This window comes from Aphelocoma coerulescens, chromosome 6 (assembly GCF_041296385.1).
Source record: "Aphelocoma coerulescens isolate FSJ_1873_10779 chromosome 6, UR_Acoe_1.0, whole genome shotgun sequence".
Classification (NCBI taxonomy): domain Eukaryota; kingdom Metazoa; phylum Chordata; class Aves; order Passeriformes; family Corvidae; genus Aphelocoma; species Aphelocoma coerulescens.
This window is the reverse complement of record NC_091020.1, coordinates 32,840,021-32,863,198: the sequence shown is the minus strand read 5'-3', so window position 1 is coordinate 32,863,198 and position 23,178 is coordinate 32,840,021. Positions and strand designations below refer to the sequence as shown.

The window sequence follows — 23,178 nt, the reverse complement described above, 5'->3', positions numbered from 1 at the left end:
GTAGCTTTCTTTCCTGCAGCCACATCCCCATTGCCAGAGCATGTCTAGCAAATCGTTCTGGTAGTAGCCATGCAGGAATTGAGGCGCTTAAGGCAGACAGATGTTGCTGCTGGTTGCAGTGAGAGGCAATCCCTCTGCAAAGAGTTTCATTGAGCCAGCACTGGCTGCAGAGCTCCTGGACTCAAAGCACAGCTGCCCCATTCACCAGCTCTTCCTCATGCTGTATTTGCACCCTCACTTTAGTTTGTGGTGGCCTAACTGGTGAGGCCCAGGGCTGGGAGACTCCCTGCAGTGCAATCAGCTGTGGGAGAGGAAGGAGATCAGGAGCAGTAGGGAGAGCAGTGAGTGAGAGCGGATGGGGTTACCTGGTGTGCTGCTCTTTGCTGTGGTAGCCATTGTCTCTGTGGAGGTTGCCAGTGCAGGGGTGGACACCTTGGGTGTGGCAGGGGATGGCTGTGTGGTGGTCATTTCCAGAGGGCTGGATGTGTCTGTTAGGGACGTGATGAGTTCAGTGGCAATGGCAATGAAAAGCAGAGCTGCAGAACTAATGCCAGGAGAGCGTGGAGCTCTTTCCTACTACTTTCTCAACCTGACTGCAGCCTGACTTGCTCCCAGTCCTGCCCCATCCTCCCTCAATCTTGCCCTTTGCCCCCTCACTGGACGCCAACAGCAGGAGGTGTGGGGAGTCTGCTGTTCCATCTCTGAGCAAAAACGGGGTTTTTGCATGACATCAACTTCAGCCCAAGGCGGCAGAAGACCCTAGCCTCACCTCGGCCCTGGCTGTACCAAGGGAACTCAGCATGAGTATTCCCAGTGGACAGACCCGGAACCCTCTTAGAATGATGCACACAAAGGCCTTGGTGTCTGCTGGCCACTCACCTGCACAGATGACACCGGCATCCTCCACGTGCGCGCAGTTGTGCACGCCCCAGCCGCTGTGCCGGCACATCTGCAGGGAGGGCTCGTCCCCGCGGCACTGCACGTCGTCCAGGAAGATGCGGCCGGAGCCCAGGCCGAAGTGAGCGTTGTGCGGGGCGTCCACGGGCTGGCCACAGCCCAGCTGCCGGCACACCACCTGGGCATCCTGCAGGTCCCACTGGTCGTCACACACCGTCCCCCACGTGCTGCCGTCGTACAGCTCCACGCGGCCCTCGCAGCCGTTCCTGCCGCCCGACAGCCGCACGCTGGCCCCTGGCACACGGCACAAGGCACAAGGTCAGGCTTCCACCGCCCCAGCTCCCGGAGCCCCAGACTTCCCAACCGTTTTGCAGATTTTGCCCCAGTGACCATGAGCTGGGCTAGTGCAGAGCCAAAGTGGCTTGGTGGGGGATTTTAACTGAGGATAGACTCCAGGCGTTCAGACATCAGTCTCCACCTGTCCAGGCAGCTGTTGGTGTCCTGTTGAAGCTTCCTGGGTGCGGAAGTCATTGATTCACTGAGGCATTTCCAGAAAAACCCTTTGCAACCCTTGAGAGTGAACCAACCCTTCTGGGGGACCACTCATGCAGCCTGGAGTAGTCACGGGAAGAGGGGACCAGCAGCCTTGCACTGAGCAGGATCAGCCCCATTGCACTCCCCTGTTCTCTTCTTGTGCCAGGTTGGGCCTCACTGCAAAACTGGACATAAGCTGGGTGAGCAGGACTTACCTGTTGTGAGCGGCCATTGAGCAGGAGGGGTTGGATTGGCAACTGGAAGGAAGAAGAGGGAGTGAATGCAATGGCAGTGAGTGCATCAGTCTTGTGGCAGTTTATGGACTTGGATGTAAACATGGACATGGATATGAGAATGGATTCATGGTGCAGGACTAACGGGGGAAGAGAGCTTGGGTCCTGCCTTTCCTCCTATCCTGATACCAGCCTGACCTGTCGCCAGTCCTGCCCCATCCTCCCCAAAGAACAATCCTGCACTCCAGCTCTTTACAAACTCATTTAGTGCCTATAGCAGGAAGTGTGGAAAATCTGGTGTCCCGTCTCTGAGCAAAACTGGGGATTTTGCATCACTCAGGCTTCAACCCCAGGAGGCAGAAGATACCAAGGCTCGTCTCTGCCCTGGCTGTACCAGGAGAACTCAGCTCGGCCGTTCCCAGAGGACAGACCCAGAACCCTATTAGAATGATGCACACAAGGGCCTTGGTGTCTGCTGGCCACTCACCTGCACAGATGACACCGGCATCCTCCACGTGCGCGCAGTTGTGCACGCCCCAGCCGCTGTGCCGGCACATCTGCAGGGAGGGCTCGTCCCCGTGGCACTGCACGTCGTCCAGGAAGATGCGGCCGGAGCCCAGGCCGAAGCGAGCGTCGTGCGGGGCGTCCACGGGCTGGCCACAGCCCAGCTGCCGGCACACCACCTGGGCATCCTGCAGGTCCCACTGGTCGTCACACACCGTCCCCCACGTGCTGCCGTCGTACAGCTCCACGCGGCCCTCGCAGCCGTTCCTGCCGCCCAACAGCCGCACGCTGGCCCCTGGCACACGGCACAAGGCACAAGGTCAGGCTTCCAGTTCCCCAACATCCATAGCCGCCACCTCCACAACTCTTTTGGAGATTTGGCCACAGTGACTTTGATTTGAGGTGTGCAGATCTAAAGAGACTGAAGAAGGCTATTGACACAGCAAAGACCCCTGGTTTGTAGAAGGCTGCTGCATCATGAGCAAGGATCTGCTGGGGAATCCTGTGCAAACAGCCTGGGGGTACTGTGAGCTGCTCAGAGCATTGGGGGCATTTGCTGAAAAGGCCTTTCCGCACACCATGATCATGGGACGTCCCCTGAGGGGTACCACTCCTGCACCCTGCAGATGTTTGAATCTATGGGGCCTGACAGGGTATCCATGAGGGACTAGGCACCTCTGACTAGGCACCTCTGCTTGATGGTTGCAAAGCAGCAGGCATGACCTGGCATCAGGACAGATACCTGGGTCTTGGGTAGCCTGGCAAGCACATGGGCTTGAGGGAAGGGATTGCTCCAATCCACTTCAGACTTGCTGCCCTACAGCCAGGAGCCATGGAGTGTCTGGCAGACCAGGGCTTGGACTCAGCACCATTGCACCTGCCCTTCTGCTGGGGCTCAGATCCTCCCTGGCAGAAGCCCTCAAATGACAAGACCCTCTGCTGTGGGCAGGAGGAAGCAGCAACACTGCATTGAGCAGGCTCAGCCCAGCAGACCCCCTCTCTTCTCCTCTTGTGCCAGGATGGGGCTCCCTGTAAAGCCGGGAAGATGCTGGGGGGCAGGAATTACCTGTTGTGTACGGCCATTGAGCAGGAGGGGTTGGATTGGCGGCTGCAAGGAAAAAAATGGAGTGAATGAAAGAGCACTAAAGGCAGCAAGCTTGTGGCAGGCGATGGACATGGACATGGAAAGGCTAAGCTCAAGGACTAAAGCGAGGAAAGGTCATGGAGGTCCTGCCATTGACCTATCCAGACACCAGCCTGACATATCCCCAGTGCAGCCCGTGCTGTGATCCCACCAACCTGCTCTTTGCAACCGCATGGAGCACCTCCACCTGTGAGACAGGAGAGCCTGCTCTGCCCTCTCTGTGCAAAAATGGGCATTTTGCATGACACGTGTTTTAGCACCAGGCAGCAGAAGACCCCAGCCTCTCCTCTCTGCCCCGGCTCTGCATGGCTGCTTCCAATGGATGACACCTAAAACCGTCCAGCGTGACCTGCTGGAGAGCTGGTGGTGTCTGCTGGCCACTCACCTGCACAGATGACACCGGCATCCTCCACGTGCGCGCAGTTGTGCACGCCCCAGCCGCTGTGCCGGCACATCCGCAGGGAGGGCTCGTCCCCGCGGCACTGCACGTCGTCCAGGAAGATGCGGCCGGAGCCCAGGCCGAAGTGCGCAGTGTCCAGCGCAGCCACGGGCTGGCCACAGCCCAGCTGCCGGCACACCACCTGGGCATCCTGCAGGTCCCACTGGTCGTCACACACCGTCCCCCACGTGCTGCCGTCGTACAGCTCCACGCGGCCCTCGCAGCCGTTCCTGCCGCCCGACAGCCGCATGCTGGCCCCTGGCACACGGCACAAGGCACAAGGACGAGCTCGCTCCAGCCCGGCACTCTGCTGTCCCCACAGGGGCCACTGCAACAGGGAGCCTGCGTGGCTGCTGCAAGGCCAGCGATGGGGCTGGGGGCTGGACTTACCTGTGGAATATGGCCTGGCTCTGGTGGGCACTGGAGCTATGGATGCAAGGAAGAATTTGGTGTCAATGCTAAAGGTTCCAAAGAGAGTCGGCACATGTCCTGCAGCTCAGAGTAGCCCACTTTGTAGGAGCCCCTGTCCTATGACTCCTATGACATCCTGTAGAGCTCTTTCACTCCTCTGAAATGAGCATCTTGACTTCTCTGTTTCACACAGGAGCCCTGTGCATACAGAGACCTCTCCTGAAGTTCAAAACATTTAAGGCAGTAGCTTTCTTTCCTGCAGCCACATCCCCATTGCCAGAGCATGTCTAGCAAATCGTTCTGGTAGTAGCCATGCAGGAATTGAGGCGCTTAAGGCAGACAGATGTTGCTGCTGGTTGCAGTGAGAGGCAATCCCTCTGCAAAGAGTTTCATTGAGCCAGCACTGGCTGCAGAGCTCCTGGACTCAAAGCACAGCTGCCCCATTCACCAGCTCTTCCTCATGCTGTATTTGCACCCTCACTTTAGTTTGTGGTGGCCTAACTGGTGAGGCCCAGGGCTGGGAGACTCCCTGCAGTGCAATCAGCTGTGGGAGAGGAAGGAGATCAGGAGCAGTAGGGAGAGCAGTGAGTGAGAGCGGATGGGGTTACCTGGTGTGCTGCTCTTTGCTGTGGTAGCCATTGTCTCTGTGGAGGTTGCCAGTGCAGGGGTGGACACCTTGGGTGTGGCAGGGGATGGCTGTGTGGTGGTCATTTCCAGAGGGCTGGATGTGTCTGTTAGGGACGTGATGAGTTCAGTGGCAATGGCAATGAAAAGCAGAGCTGCAGAACTAATGCCAGGAGAGCGTGGAGCTCTTTCCTACTACTTTCTCAACCTGACTGCAGCCTGACTTGCTCCCAGTCCTGCCCCATCCTCCCTCAATCTTGCCCTTTGCCCCCTCACTGGACGCCAACAGCAGGAGGTGTGGGGAGTCTGCTGTTCCATCTCTGAGCAAAAACGGGGTTTTTGCATGACATCAACTTCAGCCCAAGGCGGCAGAAGACCCTAGCCTCACCTCGGCCCTGGCTGTACCAAGGGAACTCAGCATGAGTATTCCCAGTGGACAGACCCGGAACCCTCTTAGAATGATGCACACAAAGGCCTTGGTGTCTGCTGGCCACTCACCTGCACAGATGACACCGGCATCCTCCACGTGCGCGCAGTTGTGCACGCCCCAGCCGCTGTGCCGGCACATCTGCAGGGAGGGCTCGTCCCCGCGGCACTGCACGTCGTCCAGGAAGATGCGGCCGGAGCCCAGGCCGAAGTGAGCGTTGTGCGGGGCGTCCACGGGCTGGCCACAGCCCAGCTGCCGGCACACCACCTGGGCATCCTGCAGGTCCCACTGGTCGTCACACACCGTCCCCCACGTGCTGCCGTCGTACAGCTCCACGCGGCCCTCGCAGCCGTTCCTGCCGCCCGACAGCCGCACGCTGGCCCCTGGCACACGGCACAAGGCACAAGGTCAGGCTTCCACCGCCCCAGCTCCCGGAGCCCCAGACTTCCCAACCGTTTTGCAGATTTTGCCCCAGTGACCATGAGCTGGGCTAGTGCAGAGCCAAAGTGGCTTGGTGGGGGATTTTAACTGAGGATAGACTCCAGGCGTTCAGACATCAGTCTCCACCTGTCCAGGCAGCTGTTGGTGTCCTGTTGAAGCTTCCTGGGTGCGGAAGTCATTGATTCACTGAGGCATTTCCAGAAAAACCCTTTGCAACCCTTGAGAGTGAACCAACCCTTCTGGGGGACCACTCATGCAGCCTGGAGTAGTCACGGGAAGAGGGGACCAGCAGCCTTGCACTGAGCAGGATCAGCCCCATTGCACTCCCCTGTTCTCTTCTTGTGCCAGGTTGGGCCTCACTGCAAAACTGGACATAAGCTGGGTGAGCAGGACTTACCTGTTGTGAGCGGCCATTGAGCAGGAGGGGTTGGATTGGCAACTGGAAGGAAGAAGAGGGAGTGAATGCAATGGCAGTGAGTGCATCAGTCTTGTGGCAGTTTATGGACTTGGATGTAAACATGGACATGGATATGAGAATGGATTCATGGTGCAGGACTAACGGGGGAAGAGAGCTTGGGTCCTGCCTTTCCTCCTATCCTGATACCAGCCTGACCTGTCGCCAGTCCTGCCCCATCCTCCCCAAAGAACAATCCTGCACTCCAGCTCTTTACAAACTCATTTAGTGCCTATAGCAGGAAGTGTGGAAAATCTGGTGTCCCGTCTCTGAGCAAAACTGGGGATTTTGCATCACTCAGGCTTCAACCCCAGGAGGCAGAAGATACCAAGGCTCGTCTCTGCCCTGGCTGTACCAGGAGAACTCAGCTCGGCCGTTCCCAGAGGACAGACCCAGAACCCTATTAGAATGATGCACACAAGGGCCTTGGTGTCTGCTGGCCACTCACCTGCACAGATGACACCGGCATCCTCCACGTGCGCGCAGTTGTGCACGCCCCAGCCGCTGTGCCGGCACATCTGCAGGGAGGGCTCGTCCCCGTGGCACTGCACGTCGTCCAGGAAGATGCGGCCGGAGCCCAGGCCGAAGCGAGCGTCGTGCGGGGCGTCCACGGGCTGGCCACAGCCCAGCTGCCGGCACACCACCTGGGCATCCTGCAGGTCCCACTGGTCGTCACACACCGTCCCCCACGTGCTGCCGTCGTACAGCTCCACGCGGCCCTCGCAGCCGTTCCTGCCGCCCAACAGCCGCACGCTGGCCCCTGGCACACGGCACAAGGCACAAGGTCAGGCTTCCAGTTCCCCAACATCCATAGCCGCCACCTCCACAACTCTTTTGGAGATTTGGCCACAGTGACTTTGATTTGAGGTGTGCAGATCTAAAGAGACTGAAGAAGGCTATTGACACAGCAAAGACCCCTGGTTTGTAGAAGGCTGCTGCATCATGAGCAAGGATCTGCTGGGGAATCCTGTGCAAACAGCCTGGGGGTACTGTGAGCTGCTCAGAGCATTGGGGGCATTTGCTGAAAAGGCCTTTCCGCACACCATGATCATGGGACGTCCCCTGAGGGGTACCACTCCTGCACCCTGCAGATGTTTGAATCTATGGGGCCTGACAGGGTATCCATGAGGGACTAGGCACCTCTGACTAGGCACCTCTGCTTGATGGTTGCAAAGCAGCAGGCATGACCTGGCATCAGGACAGATACCTGGGTCTTGGGTAGCCTGGCAAGCACATGGGCTTGAGGGAAGGGATTGCTCCAATCCACTTCAGACTTGCTGCCCTACAGCCAGGAGCCATGGAGTGTCTGGCAGACCAGGGCTTGGACTCAGCACCATTGCACCTGCCCTTCTGCTGGGGCTCAGATCCTCCCTGGCAGAAGCCCTCAAATGACAAGACCCTCTGCTGTGGGCAGGAGGAAGCAGCAACACTGCATTGAGCAGGCTCAGCCCAGCAGACCCCCTCTCTTCTCCTCTTGTGCCAGGATGGGGCTCCCTGTAAAGCCGGGAAGATGCTGGGGGGCAGGAATTACCTGTTGTGTACGGCCATTGAGCAGGAGGGGTTGGATTGGCGGCTGCAAGGAAAAAAATGGAGTGAATGAAAGAGCACTAAAGGCAGCAAGCTTGTGGCAGGCGATGGACATGGACATGGAAAGGCTAAGCTCAAGGACTAAAGCGAGGAAAGGTCATGGAGGTCCTGCCATTGACCTATCCAGACACCAGCCTGACATATCCCCAGTGCAGCCCGTGCTGTGATCCCACCAACCTGCTCTTTGCAACCGCATGGAGCACCTCCACCTGTGAGACAGGAGAGCCTGCTCTGCCCTCTCTGTGCAAAAATGGGCATTTTGCATGACACGTGTTTTAGCACCAGGCAGCAGAAGACCCCAGCCTCTCCTCTCTGCCCCGGCTCTGCATGGCTGCTTCCAATGGATGACACCTAAAACCGTCCAGCGTGACCTGCTGGAGAGCTGGTGGTGTCTGCTGGCCACTCACCTGCACAGATGACACCGGCATCCTCCACGTGCGCGCAGTTGTGCACGCCCCAGCCGCTGTGCCGGCACATCCGCAGGGAGGGCTCGTCCCCGCGGCACTGCACGTCGTCCAGGAAGATGCGGCCGGAGCCCAGGCCGAAGTGCGCAGTGTCCAGCGCAGCCACGGGCTGGCCACAGCCCAGCTGCCGGCACACCACCTGGGCATCCTGCAGGTCCCACTGGTCGTCACACACCGTCCCCCACGTGCTGCCGTCGTACAGCTCCACGCGGCCCTCGCAGCCGTTCCTGCCGCCCGACAGCCGCATGCTGGCCCCTGGCACACGGCACAAGGCACAAGGACGAGCTCGCTCCAGCCCGGCACTCTGCTGTCCCCACAGGGGCCACTGCAACAGGGAGCCTGCGTGGCTGCTGCAAGGCCAGCGATGGGGCTGGGGGCTGGACTTACCTGTGGAATATGGCCTGGCTCTGGTGGGCACTGGAGCTATGGATGCAAGGAAGAATTTGGTGTCAATGCTAAAGGTTCCAAAGAGAGTCGGCACATGTCCTGCAGCTCAGAGTAGCCCACTTTGTAGGAGCCCCTGTCCTATGACTCCTATGACATCCTGTAGAGCTCTTTCACTCCTCTGAAATGAGCATCTTGACTTCTCTGTTTCACACAGGAGCCCTGTGCATACAGAGACCTCTCCTGAAGTTCAAAACATTTAAGGCAGTAGCTTTCTTTCCTGCAGCCACATCCCCATTGCCAGAGCATGTCTAGCAAATCGTTCTGGTAGTAGCCATGCAGGAATTGAGGCGCTTAAGGCAGACAGATGTTGCTGCTGGTTGCAGTGAGAGGCAATCCCTCTGCAAAGAGTTTCATTGAGCCAGCACTGGCTGCAGAGCTCCTGGACTCAAAGCACAGCTGCCCCATTCACCAGCTCTTCCTCATGCTGTATTTGCACCCTCACTTTAGTTTGTGGTGGCCTAACTGGTGAGGCCCAGGGCTGGGAGACTCCCTGCAGTGCAATCAGCTGTGGGAGAGGAAGGAGATCAGGAGCAGTAGGGAGAGCAGTGAGTGAGAGCGGATGGGGTTACCTGGTGTGCTGCTCTTTGCTGTGGTAGCCATTGTCTCTGTGGAGGTTGCCAGTGCAGGGGTGGACACCTTGGGTGTGGCAGGGGATGGCTGTGTGGTGGTCATTTCCAGAGGGCTGGATGTGTCTGTTAGGGACGTGATGAGTTCAGTGGCAATGGCAATGAAAAGCAGAGCTGCAGAACTAATGCCAGGAGAGCGTGGAGCTCTTTCCTACTACTTTCTCAACCTGACTGCAGCCTGACTTGCTCCCAGTCCTGCCCCATCCTCCCTCAATCTTGCCCTTTGCCCCCTCACTGGACGCCAACAGCAGGAGGTGTGGGGAGTCTGCTGTTCCATCTCTGAGCAAAAACGGGGTTTTTGCATGACATCAACTTCAGCCCAAGGCGGCAGAAGACCCTAGCCTCACCTCGGCCCTGGCTGTACCAAGGGAACTCAGCATGAGTATTCCCAGTGGACAGACCCGGAACCCTCTTAGAATGATGCACACAAAGGCCTTGGTGTCTGCTGGCCACTCACCTGCACAGATGACACCGGCATCCTCCACGTGCGCGCAGTTGTGCACGCCCCAGCCGCTGTGCCGGCACATCTGCAGGGAGGGCTCGTCCCCGCGGCACTGCACGTCGTCCAGGAAGATGCGGCCGGAGCCCAGGCCGAAGTGAGCGTTGTGCGGGGCGTCCACGGGCTGGCCACAGCCCAGCTGCCGGCACACCACCTGGGCATCCTGCAGGTCCCACTGGTCGTCACACACCGTCCCCCACGTGCTGCCGTCGTACAGCTCCACGCGGCCCTCGCAGCCGTTCCTGCCGCCCGACAGCCGCACGCTGGCCCCTGGCACACGGCACAAGGCACAAGGTCAGGCTTCCACCGCCCCAGCTCCCGGAGCCCCAGACTTCCCAACCGTTTTGCAGATTTTGCCCCAGTGACCATGAGCTGGGCTAGTGCAGAGCCAAAGTGGCTTGGTGGGGGATTTTAACTGAGGATAGACTCCAGGCGTTCAGACATCAGTCTCCACCTGTCCAGGCAGCTGTTGGTGTCCTGTTGAAGCTTCCTGGGTGCGGAAGTCATTGATTCACTGAGGCATTTCCAGAAAAACCCTTTGCAACCCTTGAGAGTGAACCAACCCTTCTGGGGGACCACTCATGCAGCCTGGAGTAGTCACGGGAAGAGGGGACCAGCAGCCTTGCACTGAGCAGGATCAGCCCCATTGCACTCCCCTGTTCTCTTCTTGTGCCAGGTTGGGCCTCACTGCAAAACTGGACATAAGCTGGGTGAGCAGGACTTACCTGTTGTGAGCGGCCATTGAGCAGGAGGGGTTGGATTGGCAACTGGAAGGAAGAAGAGGGAGTGAATGCAATGGCAGTGAGTGCATCAGTCTTGTGGCAGTTTATGGACTTGGATGTAAACATGGACATGGATATGAGAATGGATTCATGGTGCAGGACTAACGGGGGAAGAGAGCTTGGGTCCTGCCTTTCCTCCTATCCTGATACCAGCCTGACCTGTCGCCAGTCCTGCCCCATCCTCCCCAAAGAACAATCCTGCACTCCAGCTCTTTACAAACTCATTTAGTGCCTATAGCAGGAAGTGTGGAAAATCTGGTGTCCCGTCTCTGAGCAAAACTGGGGATTTTGCATCACTCAGGCTTCAACCCCAGGAGGCAGAAGATACCAAGGCTCGTCTCTGCCCTGGCTGTACCAGGAGAACTCAGCTCGGCCGTTCCCAGAGGACAGACCCGGAACCCTCTTAGAATGATGCACACAAGGGCCTGTGGTGTCTGCTGGCCACTCACCTGCACAGATGACACCGGCATCCTCCACGTGCGCGCAGTTGTGCACGCCCCAGCCGCTGTGCCGGCACATCTGCAGGGAGGGCTCGTCCCCGCGGCACTGCACGTCGTCCAGGAAGATGCGGCCGGAGCCCAGGCCGAAGCGAGCGTCGTGCGGGGCGTCCACGGGCTGGCCACAGCCCAGCTGCCGGCACACCACCTGGGCATCCTGCAGGTCCCACTGGTCGTCACACACCGTCCCCCACGTGCTGCCGTCGTACAGCTCCACGCGGCCCTCGCAGCCGTTCCTGCCGCCCGACAGCCGCACGCTGGCCCCTGGCACACGGCACAAGGCACAAGGACGAGCTCGCTCCAGCCCGGCACTCTGCTGTCCCCACAGGGGCCACTGCAACAGGGAGCCTGCATGGCTGCTGCAAGGCCAGCGATGGGGCTGGGGGCTGGACTTACCTGTGGAATATGGCCTGGCTCTGGTGGGCACTGGAGCTATGGATGCAAGGAAGAATTTGGTGTCAATGCTAAAGGTTCCAAAGAGAGTTGGCACATGTCCTGCAGCTCAGAGTAGCCCATTTTCTAGGAGCCCCTGTCCTATGACTCCTATGACACCCTGCAGAGCTCTTTCACTCCTCTGAAATGACAATCTTGACTTTTTCTGTTTCACACAGTGAACAGGGAGCGAGAGTGGACTGGGTTACCTGATGTGCTCTCCTTCTCTGTTGCAATCAGTGCTGCAGGGGTCTCTGCTGAGGCTGTTGTCTCTGCTGAGGTGGTCGTCTCTGCTGTGGGGCTCATTTGCTTGATGATCTGCACTGGCATGTACATTCCTGCTAGGGAGGTAATTCTTACAATGGCCACAGCCTTTGGTATGATAAGCAAGGCTGGATTGTCAATGCCAGTAGAGAGGGTGTAGCTCTGTCCCATCATTTCTCATAGAGACACAAGCCCAAAGTACCCCGACTCCTCCTCCAGCCTTCCAGCTCTGTGATCCCTCAGTCCTGCTCTTTGCCACCTCTCTGAAGTTCCATTCCTGCAGGTCAGGAGAGCCTGCTGTGCTCTCGATGCGCAAACGGGGCATTGCTTAGCACATGCTCACCTCACAAGGCAGCAGAAAACCCCAAAGTTGCTGCTTTACCCCACATGTACCAAGGGAGGGCATCAAAACCCACCAGCAGGACACATGGCAGGGGTTAGAGTCACTCAGTAAAGAGATCAGGAGCACTAAGGAGACCAGTATTTGAGAGATGACAGGGTTACCTGATGCACTCCAATCTGCTTTTGTAGCTGTTGTCTCTGAGGTGGTCATCTCTGGTGAGGTTATCGTCTTTGTGGATGTGGTCATCTCTGCTGAGGTGGTCATCTCTGCTGAGGTGGACACCTCTGGTGTGCTAGTGGATGGCTCTGTGCTGGTCAGAAATGGTAGGCTGGATGTTCCTGCTAAGGAGGTCATTAATGCAATGGCAATGGATATGGAAATGGACATGAAAAGCAGAGCTGGACAATTAACGGGGGAAGAGAGCATGGAACTCTCTCCTGTCATTTTGGGAGTGCCCCTGCAGAGCAATCAGGGGGGAAGGAAGTCCAGGGACACTAAAGAGAATAGTGAGTGACAAGGGACAGGGTTACCTGCTGTGCTCTCCTCTACTGTGGTGTCCACTCTTGCTGTAGTGATTGTACCAGACAGTGTGGACGACGGGGCAGGGGATGACACTGCAGTGGTCATCTCTGGTGAAGTGGACATCTCTCCTGGGGAAGTCATGAGTAGTGCGGAGGTTGTCATCTCCAGTGTCGCCTCCCCTGTGTTGGTTGTTAATTCTGTTGTGGTCATCGGCCCCAGGGATGTCATCTCCTCCATGAGGACTGTTGATGCTGGTTCTGTGAGTGTTGTCACTTCTGTGGTTGACTCCAGTAGAGTGGTTGTCTCCAGTGTTGAGGTTGTTGTATCTGTTGATGCTGGATCAGACTCTTCTGTGAAAAAAGAAGAACACCCTACATATGCACACTGTGCAATGGGTATGTCTGTATGGTAGCTACAAGCCCAGTTCCTCAAGGATGAAGTGAAACCAAGAGCAATTACTCTGATGGCATTGTCCATCTTGTCTGGGGTCAATGGATTGAATGGAAGTGGGTAACAGCCAATTTAAACTTTTTCTTGGAAGTGGTATTTCTAGAAGGTAAGCAGGGTAAGGTTCTGGTGTGGCATCTGCTCCCAGCCCCAGGACACCAGAGCCCAGGCACAGCCAGAGACTCTACAGGCTCCTGGAATGGAGGGGGGTAGATGTAGGGCTGCTGACAGCAGCAGGGCTTGGAGCTGTCACCATTGTGAATGCCCTTCTGCAGAGGATCAGGAGATCCCCAGGAACAGTGGTCTTGGGATGGTGCTTGGTGCAAGGGCAGGAGTGGACCAGGCTGAATCATCTGTTGAATACATGCAGCCCATAAAAGGCACTGGAGCTGTGACTGCAAGCAAGAAATAAATGGCATTTTAAAAGGCTCTGAGCAGATCACACATAGATTAATAGAGGTATTGTAGAAATTTTTATTCTTTTCTTCTAAGTTAAAAACACTGCTGGTGTTAGCACTTCCTTCTACCATGGATTCAGCTCTCCAGGCTCTTACTCTCTAAGGAAACATGGAAAACTGTGATACAGGTATAAAACACCTGAATAGTCTGTTGTCATCAGCCATGTCTCAGTTCATGATGATCTGTTATTAATACAGGAGAAAATAAGATGCAAATAACCTACATTCTTCTAAAAAATAATGGGAAAGCAAAATGCAAACAGCAAGGTGAAAGACTAGTCAAAATGGATGGATATTTGCAAAGAAAAAGGGCATTAATAGACCTAAATGAAGGAAGACTTGACAAATATGGAAATTATCCAAAGTAAATTGTGAGCTATGACAGTCTGGGTTGTGATTGTGAAACTATTACTGCCCATAACTAATCCATTAAAAGTTCACCTAACCCCATTCCTCCCTGATAAACTTTGCCTATCAGACATGGCTTTGCCTCTAATTGTGAATTGTTTCCTTTTAGCCACTGCCTGGTGATTAGATGGAATAATTGTTCTGCACATCTGCAATGTACATCCGATCCTTGGGGTTTTAAAGTGCTTTGCATGGATGAGCAAATGCAGTTTTTATATGACCATAGTGAGAAAACATGAGTCTGTGCTGGTTCTGAAAGGACAGGATTGCTGGAAAAAAAATGTGGGAGTACCTGAACAGATGACAGAAGCATCTTCGTAGTGGGCACAGTTGTGTATCCTCCACCCCGTGTGATTACAGCGGAACAAGGACACCTCATTTCCTCTGCACCCCACGTTGTCCAGCACGATGTCACCCGAGCCTTGACCGAAGTAGGCACTCCCTAGAGCTGCAATGGCCCTGCCACATCCCAGCTGCCTGCACACAACCTGGGCATCTGCCAGGTCCCAGAAGTCATCACAAACTGTCCCCGACCGTCCTCTGTAATAGATCTCAACACGACCTTCACATCGGTGCCTTCCGTTCACCAGCTGGAGATACCTCCCTGTGGCAAAGAGGGGATTGAGCACAAAACAGTCAGGCAAATAAGCTGGAAGGGACTGTAAGGAGTATCTGTTCTTTCTTCTTCCCCTGCTGTCCCTAGGAGGTGTTGCCCAGCCCAGTATTAAGTGCCTGTGAGGACAGAGGTTATTTGTACGTTTTTTGTTCCTCTCTTCCAGTTCTCAAAATCAGCCACGTATATTTTATGCAAGATCCCTACAGTAAAGTTAGGCAGCAGGCTAAGCACAAACTATTTAAGCAAGAAAGGTAATTTTTAGGACAAGTTTAAGGACCTAGAGTCCACACATCATAACCAAATCCTATAGCTTTTAAGAGTAATTTTAGTGGAAGCATTCCACCAAATGTTCTACAGAATGGATGATGGTCTCAGCAGCATTATAAAGATTTCAGCAGGAATTCTGTGGCTTTATTTCTTATATACCAGCAAAATGTTATTACATTTTGAAATAAAGAAATAAGCTATCATGTATACAGCTGATTACTGCATTCATCCAGGTAAAGCCCATCTGCTTTTCAGTTTTATATGTCTTGTTCAGACATTCTGGTGTGACCAGCATGAAAATGCTGATTTTAGAGATCCATTTTTGGATTTAGTTTATTAAAGTTTATTAAAGGCTTTACCACCAGGTGTAAGCAAGCAAACACATGTTGTAACTTCAGATTTGCAGTATTACACTTTGGAAATCAAAACATGCATGCTGCACTTGTTATATTTTACTTTGCTGCCAAGTACATATTTACCTTGTTATTAAAAACAAAGTCATCCAAAGCAAAACAAATTTTAAAAGTTAACAGCTCCAGGATTTCTTCACTGCACCTAATTCTTTGCTATTGAACTAGAAGTACAGTCAAGATGGTGACCAAACCAAAATTGCCCTGATTTTATGACTTTCAAAGGGCAAAGCTATGAAAGTGCCCCTTGACTTATATCTGACTTTTTCCTTCAAATAACTACTTGAACACTCACATTTTTGAACCCTGCTCAGTGTTTTTGAGAAATGAAACAGCAAACCTGGCAAAAAGTCAGAGTGGGATTAGGAAATGTAAGCTGACCTAAACCAGTTTTATTTGCTTTCATTCAAGGCCTGTCATCACTGTGAGAGCATAACCATCAGCTGGGGATGAAATTGGATAGGTTGAGTCCTGCCTTACACTTCAAAGGTACCAAAAAGACAAAAGCCTGTGATTGTATAAATACAGCAAATACTCTGCGCTGGGAGACAGAGGCAGAGAGTGGAGAAGAACTAGAGGAGCTGGAGTGAGATGACTTATCACCAGAAAAGCAGGAGACAGATGAAGAGAATTGATGAGGTGAATGATGACAATGTAAATTATCATCATGATGCTTAAATAACTCATTAGAAAAGTCATCAGCAATTATTCTAAGATATACACAGAACTATTTAGCTCAAAGTCCCCAAGCCACTCAGGAGATAGAAAGCAATCACGGAAGGAAAAATTCTATGACCATAAAAAAGGTTGAACTAAAAGAATTTAATCTCTCATTATTTTTAGACGTCCATCATTTAACCACATTGGTAGAGTGTGAAAACTTAACTTCATGTTGTATTTGGTTACACTGTACATAAGACCAAGAAGAACCAAATAATACAAGCAATATTAAATATATAGCATATGTGTGCACACATATACTCTGGAGTAAAATACACATTGAAAGTAAATAGAGAAATAAATATGACCATAATTTTTAGATCAGATTTCTGGAACTGGAAGAATCTGTCATTCATGACATAGTCACAGACACAATTCTTGTAATGTTACAAGGCACTAAGATGAGTAAGACCCGGTGGTAGCAAAGTGAACTCCACAAAATGGTTCAAATCATTCTTATCATCCACTCTGAAGATTAGTTCATCATTTTAGCAGAACAAAACTCTGCTATCTCTTTTATCCACTTCCCCCTTTATTCATTTGCCCAAACCAATACCAACCTGAATCTAATTTCTGCTCTTGGAATCAACAGAGAGGACTCCAAGCAGTGTTTATAATTTTTTTATGTTCCCTGGAACAAGTCTAAGTGTTTTACCTGTTTTGGCCTCCAGAACTGCTGGACTCAACAAGAGTAGCCATGTCAAAATCGTAGTGGTACCCATCTCACCAGGCATTGATGGTAAAGAGGACTTCACAATATATAGTCTCTATTTCTGAAGGGGAGTGGCTCTACAGGTCTCCCTTTCTACAGGAGAACAATAAAACAACCACAGTCCTCTGATCTGAAACAAACATATGTTTGATTTGTTGTTTAATATTTTGTAACTTCCTGGGTCTTGCAAAAAGACAATATCTCAAGAGTAACCTTTTCCATTGCCTGGAAGGAACTATTTATGCTACCATAGGTTTCACAATCACATCATTGCACCAAAAAAAATAGAGCTCCTGTCCAAAGACACCTTTTAATTCTGTCTGAAGAATGTCAGCATTTTTCTTTCATGAGGAGATTCTTGGACAGGTATTGGGATGAGAGTAGAATCTTGATACTTAAATTGGTTTCTTCCAGCAAACAAGATACTTGCCAGCTAATGTGGCAAGTCTCCCTGGGAAGCCATGAATGTCCTAAAGCTTCAGCATATTTCAAATAAAATAAGATCAGACCTGGTGGCCCTGTTTAAGTATGACTGGGGAGTCTCTGAAGAACCTTGCAGTTGAAGTCAACAGCTTCAGCCTGAGTATAAACCTATCATTTTGGGGCACATTTAAGTTCAAGGTAAAATTCAAGTCAAAATTCACTGACATATTCCAAGGAAGTGTCAGAGAACCAGGGTCAACTGATAACTTTTTGTGCAAACACTGTGGGAAAATCAGTGGATTTTGTGCAAATTACATAAGTCAAAACAAATTTTGTTCTAAAATTTAATTTGATCCTTTGAACAACAAATCAGGGGAAAAATGTTCAGATTTCTTCAGATTAAGAAAATGTATTAATATATTCCTTGTTTAATTTTACATAGCTACAGTTACAGCTGTGTCATTCTTTGAAGAATGAATCCAAAGCTTTTCCACAACATGAAATAATGCTTAATTCTCATTCACCACTCTCTTGCCAGAGTGGTTACTTTCCTCTGTTTCTGTGTTTCTAACAATTTAACAAGAGAAGCTGGTGAGCACCCTAACACTGAAGAGCCAGAATATTGTTCTCCACCTCATCCCTGCCACCACAGCCATCATGTCTTGTATGGAATTATCACCAATTAAAATTGCTGCCATATACAAATTTATTGCCTACAGGGACAGTCATCAAGCATGAAGACCAAAGCCCAGGGGGGAAAGAGAGTGATCCAAAATGTCTTTCCACAAAGGCCAATATCATTGGAATGGAAGAAGGAAGTTAAAGACACAAGAGGCCAAAGATAACTTTGGAAGCCTTGAAAGTGAACATTCAGAATGGTAAATATGTTTCTTCTTTATCCAAATAACCACAATTGCACATGAATGAGGATATGTACACAACACCTAGTATTCACTATTCATATTCTGGTTTTGACACCTTGACAAGAAGCAGAAAAAATCCAGTGTATCTGACTGGCCAATCAAACACTGCAATCAGTGAAGCAAAAGTGAGTGATGGATCACAGTTCTTCTCCAAACTCTTGTAATAACTGAAAAAGGGTGAGGAGGAAGGGGAACATGAAAGGGATTCCCAGGTAATTCAAGTGTAAAAAAAAGTCTTAAGCTGCCCAGGTAAAAGATCAAGATTGATTGATTGATTGAGTAGTTCTTCACTACCTTCCTCATTAATAAATTCTTCATTTCAACAATCTAGATATTTCTAGAAATCTTTATTATCAGACAATCTCTGCGTAGTGGAAACAGATTTTAATTAACCTTAACTAATTAATGCAAATACCATACAGTATTTCAGCCTTCCCACTGGCTAGATAAATGTCTTGCAGTAACACATTTTTGTTCTCAAGATTTTCTTCTGGCAGCTTGAGGTATTTCCCAGCACATCACTCTGTCAAAGAAGCTACACTGAGCTTTGAAAACACTTTCTCTTCTGCTGACAACTGTGAGGGCACCTTGCAAACATACTGGGTTTGTAAAGGTATAAATGAAAACCATTGACAGGACGAACAACATTAATCAGCTTTCACCCACGACTATAGGAAAGTATCCTGACTGGAAAAAGGATACCCACAGACTTCTCCACAAAGGGATGGTAGTCTGAATCCAGGCAGGAAGGTTTGTGGCACAGAGATCATTCACCAGGCACATGTACATTTAGAGCCTGACCCTTTCCTCATCATCAAACCCAGCTTTCTTGAATCCTGCATTTCTCTAATGCCTGAGCACCAAGGGAGACAGCAAGAAATGAGGATGAATCTGAGATATCTACCACCTGAACAGTTTGGCAAAGCTTTCTACAGCAATATTTAATATGGAAACCATTGAATTTGGTAATTCTTATCACCTTGCATTTTTATCCAGCCATGGTATTTCTCCATCTGGGAACCCTGGCACAGACATGCTACAGGAAAACAGCTCTGAGCAGCACAGGGACAGTGAGGATTGGAGACATCAGGATCTAGACCTGGGATCTTTCTGCTTGTCTGGTCGAAATAATATTGAGAGAGTAGGAGAAGTGGAAAAAAGTGCCATCAAACTGTACCCTGCAAGATGGCATGGTAGCAACACCACAGCAGCAAGGCCACAGCAGGAACAGGGGAAGGACAATGCAGCAGGTCTGGGAAGAGCAGAGAGGAAGGTCCTGTTCTATAGAGCTAGGAAAGCCCAGGTCCAGGAGAGTCTTTGCTGTGCTAAGCAGATGGCTGGATTCCTCCAAGCCTGGACAATCTCTGGTCCAGAGGACAGATGAAGAGCCTCCTGGGGTGCTCTGCCCTCCAAAGGCGGCTATAGGCAAAGAGGAGAGGAGGACCCTCAATCCTTGTTCCTCAAGTGTGGAAAAAACCTCACTTTCTGTGTGTAGTGCCAGTCCCTACTTGTGTGATCCCTTCACATCACGGAGAGGTGATGAGAGGCCTGCCTGCAATCATGAGCAGAAGGCAGCTTGAAGGAACAAATGGTACAGACTGTAGGGCTGATTCCCGTCAGAGCTGCCCTTATCCTCCTTGTCAGGTCAGGATGTCACCCAAGAGCACAGCTCACCTTCCTCACACGTCACCGCTTTGGCTCATCTTGCACATCTGACATTACTCAGTTCCAAATGAACTTACCTCTCTCACAGCTGGCTGGAAAACAGGAAAGTCTCAAGAAGGGCATTTCTCAGTCAATACCAGTGACCTTTCCACCTGTATTAAGTAGCTTCTTCCAAACAAATTCTTCTTTTTTTATTGTTTTTTATTTTGTTTTCGCATGGGGATAGGAGACAGGTCCCACTGCCTTATGGGAACTTATGTACATTCTCTCCCTCCCACCCATTCCAGGTGTAGAAATGTGTGAGAACAAGAACAGGAATCATTGCTTGGCAAAGTCACTTTGTCAGAAGCCACGTTCTCGACCCTGACAATGTGTTAGCCATGAGTTCACACACACAAGTGGGATGTTTGTAAGTACACACAAAAAAAAATTGCTCAAATTTTCTTTCCTGCTTTTTTTAATTACACATTTATGTAACAGGATTATATTCATCCTCCATACACAATCTTATAAATGGCCTACATTTACTCAGAGAAATATGAATTTGGGAAGGACCATCCTGCCCAAAGTCAGGAACACAGTACAGGAATAATTCCTAATGTGCAGCCCCTGAGCATATTTGCTTATGGCTCATTATTTAGATTTTTTTACTGCAAAGAAACATTTTTCTTGGACTACTTCCAGTGTATCTTATGGTGCTACACAGGTGTTTCATCTGCATATCAACAATGGCCAGATAAGTCCGTTCTTGTTAGTCAAGTCACCTAAATCAGTCTTCTCAGACAGACACTCAATGCGGAGTTCAGCTGAAATGCTTTGAAATGTCCAGCACTGAAGATGCTTATTTGAATGCTGGGATGCAAGAATCAACCTTTCTTTACACCTCAGGTGTGTTTGGACAAGATTTTAAAATCAGATTGCTTTATAAATTCAGTTCATGGCACCTGGTATCAGGTGCAATCTTGATGCATCTTCAAACATGGTCAGAACGGTGGAACAGCCAAGTAAGAGCTGTCCTTGACACTGATTGCAAACCCAAATAACGAAGCAGGTGGCTGGTGAAAGTATCCTTCCACCTTCATGTCTGGAGCTACCTCTCACATTTTCTGGTATGGGATGAGCTCCTGCAGTTTCCGCTTCCAAAGAAATCCTCCCACCGTGAGAACGGCAGCTACCAGCACCACAATGGTCACAGCCAGAGGAGCGTGGGAGCTGGCAGCAGGCACTGAGCTTGGAGTTTCCCCTTTTGCCTGGATGTCAGAGAGCAGCTCTGTGCATAGAAGAGTCAGAGAGAGACTTACACTTTTTTTCCTGAGCTAGTTAGTTGCAAAGGTAATTAGGCAAATAGAACTTGAGTTTAAATGCTTGATCTGGATCTGATCAGAAACCAAATTGTTTTAATGTACATTATTTCACAAATGATTCTGTGGCCATGCAAAACAAGTAAAGATTGCAGCAAGAAATTAAAGAGAAACTGGGAGTCTGTAATGGTTATACTCAAAGACCTTAAAATGTTGCTTTCTGGTAGTGGAAACAGCAGCTAAAGGACACTGAGAAACAGCACTTCCAAGAGGACCTAGAGATTGGTTGTAAATAAATAACAGACATGCAAATCAGGCACAGACAGCTTTGGAAAATTAATATAAATCCAGCAGGGAGATGAGTTACATCTCATCCCTCTTCCCATAGAACTGAATCAATTGCCATTTGACATTTGCAGAAAAAAGAATGGATATAAACTATGATAGAAAGGAAAGAGCTTGTAAATCTAATAGAACTATTTTATATATTAAAAAACATAATTATCCCCCGTAAGAATTATAGCAGATTTGTAAATAAACCAGCAAAGGCACATTTCAGAGCTGGATTTCATGTCTGAACTGAAATGCAAACACACAGTAACACCCAGAGTCTTACGTTATTAAAGATATTTAAACTTACCAGTGTTCCTGTTCTCAGCGTGAGCTTCCCGAAGCTGCACAGGTCCAATAACGACATTCACTTGTTTATGGGAAGAATCTGCATTCCTCTTGAACCTACTAACACAGCCTTGATAGCAGCGGGAGGAGTAGTCATGGTACCTGCACACCACCAGCTCACACTGCAGGAAAACTGACGGGAATCGGTTCACAAATGAGAAAGAGTTAAACCCAAACCGAGCAACATCGCTGCGTGGTGAGGGGAAAACAACGTAGGTAGAATCACTAGCACACCTGGAAAGATAAAAAAATCAACAGATTAGCTATTAACTCACAGCTTCTCTTGAGTAGAAGCACTGTTACGCCCTCTCTTTGCAGTAAGTTTCAAGGTTAGATATAAAACCAGGAAGTAAAAGAGAAATCAAAAGCTTTTTTAAAAAAAAGTGCTTTTAGCAAGAAGAGGAATTACTAAATGTACACAGCACAGAAATTTCATAGCTTAACAAATTCTACATACACATGAATAGCTGAAAAATGGCTAGTGGTTCTGCTCGCTTCTGTGTTTCACGTGAGAGCCAGTTTTGCATTTACCAACAGGATTAACTGTTTGAAAAGAGGCCCCTGAAAGTTGTTGCAGATAGAGAAAGTCCCTCTTTCCACTCTGGAAGCATAAAACTCATTTTAATAGAAGTTTGGGGTTTTTAAAATAAGCATTCTCTTTAGTGCTTCAATGTACTTTGGTATAAAATTAAGCAAAGTGGTTTAGGTTTCTAGAATAATAAGAAAAGGCTAAGGAATGTCTCTTCTCTTTGAGTAGACAGTTTTGTATTCCAGTTATGATGCTGTAAAACTCATGATGTACAGAAATGTAGAGCCATTGACATCCCTCCATTTCATACATCTATTTCAGAAACAAAGTCAGTCCTCAGTTTCCTCACTGCCTCCTTGAGTGAAATCTCAGTGCTTGACTCCAACTCCTGAATGACATTTGGTTGTCATTCTGCATTTTATTCAGGCTTTGCCAAAAGGCTGTTTCAGAAGCATATTTGCCCTGAGAATTGCAACCAATGTACACTGGCCCCAAATCACCTTTCTCACAAATTAAGCTCTTTTAGAACTACACATAGAGACACTTTTAAAGTAATTTTTTATAAAGTTCTTACCCACTTTTGGTCAGTTCATAGACCAGTGTTGTAAAATCACTAGAATCAGGTGATGCCACACATGTGTCCACAAATACCGTCAGATTTTGGTCAGAGCTGTGAAGAGAAGCTTGAAGGAACAAATTCTGATCCATGTCAACATAGTATGGGAAGTCATGCACTGGCCACTGGAAAGATGAGGAGTTGTAGAACGTCAGGTTCACGTCGTATCTGCCATACTGGGTTTCGTTGATGTCGATGATGTCATTGGCAATGTACATGCCTTTCACCCAGGTGTTCTGCAGCATTTTGCAGCTGATGTGCAAGTGAAGGTCCTTTTGCCTCTTGATGACTCTACCAGGAGCAGACACTTTTATCACATTGGAGTAGGTGATCGTTTCGTTGTTGCCCTGTTTGACACATAAATGAGTGTTAAATGACCACATGTGGTCATGTTCACTGTAAATACTGTGAGTACTGTGAACTTCTGTATGTGC

General features: G+C 50.3%; 2 protein-coding genes across 2 annotated transcripts in view; both read right to left on the bottom strand.

The window, feature by feature from the left end:
• The window catches only part of LOC138112899 (deleted in malignant brain tumors 1 protein-like), a 28,555-nt gene extending 11,944 nt beyond the window's left edge, over nucleotides 1-16,611 (bottom strand). The window contains exons 1-22 of the mRNA XM_069020492.1: nucleotides 16,553-16,611; nucleotides 14,177-14,488; nucleotides 12,580-12,921; nucleotides 12,211-12,390; nucleotides 11,652-11,780; nucleotides 11,407-11,442; nucleotides 10,963-11,274; nucleotides 10,457-10,498; nucleotides 9,690-10,001; nucleotides 9,176-9,298; nucleotides 8,103-8,582; nucleotides 7,640-7,681; nucleotides 6,557-6,868; nucleotides 6,052-6,093; nucleotides 5,285-5,596; nucleotides 4,771-4,893; nucleotides 3,698-4,177; nucleotides 3,235-3,276; nucleotides 2,152-2,463; nucleotides 1,647-1,688; nucleotides 880-1,191; nucleotides 366-488 (exon numbers count right to left, since the gene is read on the bottom strand). Of these exons, the coding sequence (XP_068876593.1) occupies nucleotides 366-488; nucleotides 880-1,191; nucleotides 1,647-1,688; nucleotides 2,152-2,463; nucleotides 3,235-3,276; nucleotides 3,698-4,177; nucleotides 4,771-4,893; nucleotides 5,285-5,596; nucleotides 6,052-6,093; nucleotides 6,557-6,868; nucleotides 7,640-7,681; nucleotides 8,103-8,582; nucleotides 9,176-9,298; nucleotides 9,690-10,001; nucleotides 10,457-10,498; nucleotides 10,963-11,274; nucleotides 11,407-11,442; nucleotides 11,652-11,780; nucleotides 12,211-12,390; nucleotides 12,580-12,808 (3,985 nt within the window). The 5' untranslated portion in view covers nucleotides 12,809-12,921; nucleotides 14,177-14,488; nucleotides 16,553-16,611. The remainder of the gene's footprint in view (nucleotides 1-365; nucleotides 489-879; nucleotides 1,192-1,646; nucleotides 1,689-2,151; nucleotides 2,464-3,234; nucleotides 3,277-3,697; nucleotides 4,178-4,770; nucleotides 4,894-5,284; nucleotides 5,597-6,051; nucleotides 6,094-6,556; nucleotides 6,869-7,639; nucleotides 7,682-8,102; nucleotides 8,583-9,175; nucleotides 9,299-9,689; nucleotides 10,002-10,456; nucleotides 10,499-10,962; nucleotides 11,275-11,406; nucleotides 11,443-11,651; nucleotides 11,781-12,210; nucleotides 12,391-12,579; nucleotides 12,922-14,176; nucleotides 14,489-16,552) is intronic.
• Nucleotides 16,612-19,916: 3,305 nt separating this feature from the next.
• Nucleotides 19,917-23,178, bottom strand: part of LOC138112898 (deleted in malignant brain tumors 1 protein-like) — a 29,040-nt gene continuing 25,778 nt past the window's right edge. The window contains exons 31-33 of the mRNA XM_069020490.1: nucleotides 22,703-23,091; nucleotides 21,562-21,833; nucleotides 19,917-20,890 (exon numbers count right to left, since the gene is read on the bottom strand). Of these exons, the coding sequence (XP_068876591.1) occupies nucleotides 20,718-20,890; nucleotides 21,562-21,833; nucleotides 22,703-23,091 (834 nt within the window). The 3' untranslated portion in view covers nucleotides 19,917-20,717. The remainder of the gene's footprint in view (nucleotides 20,891-21,561; nucleotides 21,834-22,702; nucleotides 23,092-23,178) is intronic.